Source organism: Triplophysa dalaica, chromosome 3 (assembly GCF_015846415.1).
Source record: "Triplophysa dalaica isolate WHDGS20190420 chromosome 3, ASM1584641v1, whole genome shotgun sequence".
NCBI lineage: Eukaryota > Metazoa > Chordata > Actinopteri > Cypriniformes > Nemacheilidae > Triplophysa > Triplophysa dalaica.
This window is the reverse complement of record NC_079544.1, coordinates 14316285-14320034: the sequence shown is the minus strand read 5'-3', so window position 1 is coordinate 14320034 and position 3750 is coordinate 14316285. Positions and strand designations below refer to the sequence as shown.

At 36.4% G+C, this 3750-nt stretch overlaps 1 protein-coding gene across 2 annotated transcripts in view; it reads right to left on the bottom strand.

Annotated features, from left to right (window-relative positions):
- Positions 1 to 1042: 1042 nt before the first annotated feature.
- Positions 1043 to 3750, bottom strand: part of ak5 (adenylate kinase 5) — a 55139-nt gene continuing 52431 nt past the window's right edge. For both annotated transcript variants that reach the window (XM_056740865.1, XM_056740874.1), the window contains 2 exons: positions 2813 to 3007; positions 1043 to 1610 (listed from right to left, as the gene is read on the bottom strand). In XM_056740865.1, the coding sequence (XP_056596843.1) occupies positions 1545 to 1610; positions 2813 to 3007 (261 nt within the window). In that variant the 3' untranslated portion in view covers positions 1043 to 1544. The remainder of the gene's footprint in view (positions 1611 to 2812; positions 3008 to 3750) is intronic.

Here is a 3750-nt window from a genome sequence, read left to right as displayed (position 1 = left end):
CCACATGGCTCTGGTATTATGATTTACCCTCCTGCTAAGGAAGTTTTAGCTCTATTTTATTGGCTTGGGTTTCATTTCAAAGTTTGATAGTCATCCTTGCAGCCATCAGAGGGTGGTTCCTTGTTGGAGAATGCATGTTATGGTCATATATCTAACTACAGCCAAAGGACCACCAAATACATTATAGATGTAACATTTCTATATTCCATGAGAATGTTTTTTTGCCAATATATTGAACTATCTTTATTTTACTAAACACCTGATGAAAAATATCTATTCAGACTGATAATGTTTTCTTTATTTTAAAAGAGGGAAAAATGTATGCATTATGGATGTTACAAAAAAGGACGAATCTATTTGAGAGACAAAATTAAAATGTTCACACCAGAAGCAATCATACCCAACAAATATGTAACAAAAAGGGATGTCTCTTTATTGAACATAAAATGGCTACTATATATTCCTTTTCAAGTGCCCATTTATGAGGAATATGGTTATGGATGTGATAATTCACCTGACTATGGAAAACTATGCTTTAAAAACACAAAAATTCACATGGGTATCTTATTTTAACCACCAAATATTGACATCTGACTAATCCGTACGGTGAAAATCTTTCGGTGAAACCTTTCTTTTTTCATCAAGGTTGACATTATCATGGAATTGCTCAAAAATATTTATTTATACATTTAAGCCTATTTGCTTCACCTGGTGTTCAAAAATCTGATTTTAAGTATTATAAATGTATACTTTGTGTGTTCAAAGCTTTAAAAAAGAAGTTAAATCATAAAATTAGTTTTTTGGGGATTACATTACCACACATAAATTGCCCAAATACATTACTATACAATACATTTATGGTTATATCTTTGGTGTCTCAAATCCCTGTAAGCAGCTAAAACCCACCCATCATGAATCTCAACAAAACATTTCTGATTTCTTTCAGCTCAGCTTTGCAGTCTAAAAAAATACTAAAACACTTAAACATAGGAAATGCTTTTATTTCACTCTGCTTGATAAAGAAGCATACACTTATCAGACCTCATTGTGAAATTAATTTATTATGCCCACGGCTTAATAGTCAAACTGTTTCCCCTTCAGCTCATTCATTTCTGCTTCCAATTAACTATACAATGGCAATAAATTACTATTCTGGAATGCTTAGCACAATATGAAGCATGAAACTTGTGCAGATTCCTGTTCTTAAGGTTACGACGTTTGAGTGACATGATCCAAAGACACAGAAACTTTGCTGCAAACTTATGTTTATACCACTGAACCACTGTATGTAAAAACTTGCGTAAGCGTATAGCATAACCGTTCATAACCAAGAGATAAACACTGGTATACCACTGGTAGATTTAATATTCTGGTGGTGTATACAGTGAATGTGGTTGGCGTGAGATGTGAAACTGATCGCTGGCTGTTAGTTGTCTGAAGTTTGTAAGTGTGCAAGTGAGGAAACGGGAGCGTGTAAATGTTGAGTGTGAGTCAGCTGTATTTGAGGGTTGTGTCCTCAGGAGGGCAGTGTGATTCCAAGGTCTCTAGCAGGAATCCAAGACCAGACAGATCTGCTCAAAGACGTCCTCCGGGGGCCGCTCAGCATCAATCTACACACATACACATGCCTGTGAAAAATCTGAAAACTAGGGCATTATCTCACAGGAGACCTGTCATATAGTATTGATAAACACAACCCTTAAAACATAAAATGCTCTGAATGCATCGAGACGCGACGTATAGGAAAACATTAGAGCAGAAACCAAAATATTTGTATTATCACCATCACTGGATCAGATACGTTTGTACATCAAATCCATTTTGTTTGAATGAAATGCTTTTCATAAAGAGCATTCAGCAACAATGAAACGTCTGACAAACAGATTTTAACATGACAAATGAACATGAATCTTGCTTTGCTACAGATATAAATAATAAATGTAAGAAATAGCTGCATTCGTGGGAATTTGTCAGACATCACAAGTTTTCCTTTGAATCACACAAGGATCACACTCCTACACCAAACAGACTTCCTACATCTTTTGAGCAATATTCATGAGTTTAAAGAAAAAGTTCACCCCAAAATGAAAATTCTATAATTTATTCACCCTCAACATCGCTAAACCTGTATGAGTTTTTTCTGCAGAATACATAGGGTACATTTAAAGAACGCTGATAAATAAACAACATTTACCATTTGTCAACACCATTTCTCAAAAATATCTTTTGTGTTTCATATAAGAAAGAATCATAAACAATGTGGAACACGTGACGGTAAATAAATTGAGACGGAATTTATATTTTTGGGTGAACTATCCCCTCCTTTTGTGATTAGTTTTTACATTTTTCTGGCATGGCCTCACACAGCAAAACAATGACTAAACCCCATTTTATGTCAGTGTTTCGTAGCTGGTATATGTTGAGATTGATCCTGTTTGCTTTTGGCTTTATCTTCATCCACTTTGACTTAAAAGACTCTTTCCCTTTCATAGGGATCAGAGGATCTTTCAAATACAAATCGGATTCACTTCAGCTGGTTACATTCTTAATCCATTTTCATTGATTTCACAGAGTTTAAACGTCCTGACATAACAAACCCAAATTAGGGGAATATGAATGTGCTTTGATTAATTAAACCCAGCTTAAGATCAGGCGGTTGGTCCTAAATATTCAATAATTTCCAATGGGGATGTTTATTTGTGGCAATGTAGTTAGCAAAACTTTCAACCATTCAAAATGCTCAACTCATTTCCTAAATTTAATTCATGTATTGGTCTCTGAGCCAGCTGAATCCAGCCATCTTCACACCCACCTTGTGTAGGATTTGTGTGTGTTCGTAGTGATTGACCATTGGATTGACCAAACTGCAGAATCCGTCCACCCTGCGGCGAGTGTCTCTGTCACGAGCTTCTTTAGTGTGCAGACTGCATCTGGCCCTCTGCTGCAGCCGTCTGCCCATGATGTCTGCAGAACATTCCAACAACAGCACTATGTCGGGCAGTCCGATCTGTAACACACATATGTACCTGTCATACCTGCAGCAACTTACTAAAATTAAGTTACTCTTGTATCTGTTAGCATCTCATGACAAAAAGTTATTCAAAGCTTTTTAAATGATTGAACAGTTCTCATATACATCATCAATGAATGTAAAAATAAGCCTGTCAAAGGGTCATATGGCTGTCTCTTTGCAATACTTTGACATATTCAATTGAAACTATTTATATAACATCAGTACAACATCTTTTTTCACCTCATTACTATAACAACAGCATGCCTAGTGGTCAAAAGTTATAAGCAATATCCTTGTGTTTCTAGTACTTTTAACTATGATTAGTCGGATTTTCATAAACTCATGATCAGACATGACCATGTGTATTTCCCTTTGTGCCCTTGTTGTGCTTGACCCTGTAATTGCTGCATGCAGCTATATTTGCATATGTATTTAAAAAGATCTCCTTAGTTCTCGGGCTGGGCGATATATTGTGTGATTCTTATGCTCTCAGTTTCTCAATGAATTAAGGTTAAATGCCACAACATCCAAAATCCAGAGGGTACTCAGGAAAAACTCAGAAAAAGGGAAACGGAAGAAGAAAGATTAGTTGCAGGAAATGCCAATGGTCATATTCTGTGAAGCCATATCATCCTGTAGCCCAATTCTGGTTGCTCACTGGAGCTAAGCAGGGCTGTGCCTGGTCAGTACCTGATGGGAGATCTAATGGGAATGCTAGGTTGATGCTGGAAGAGGTG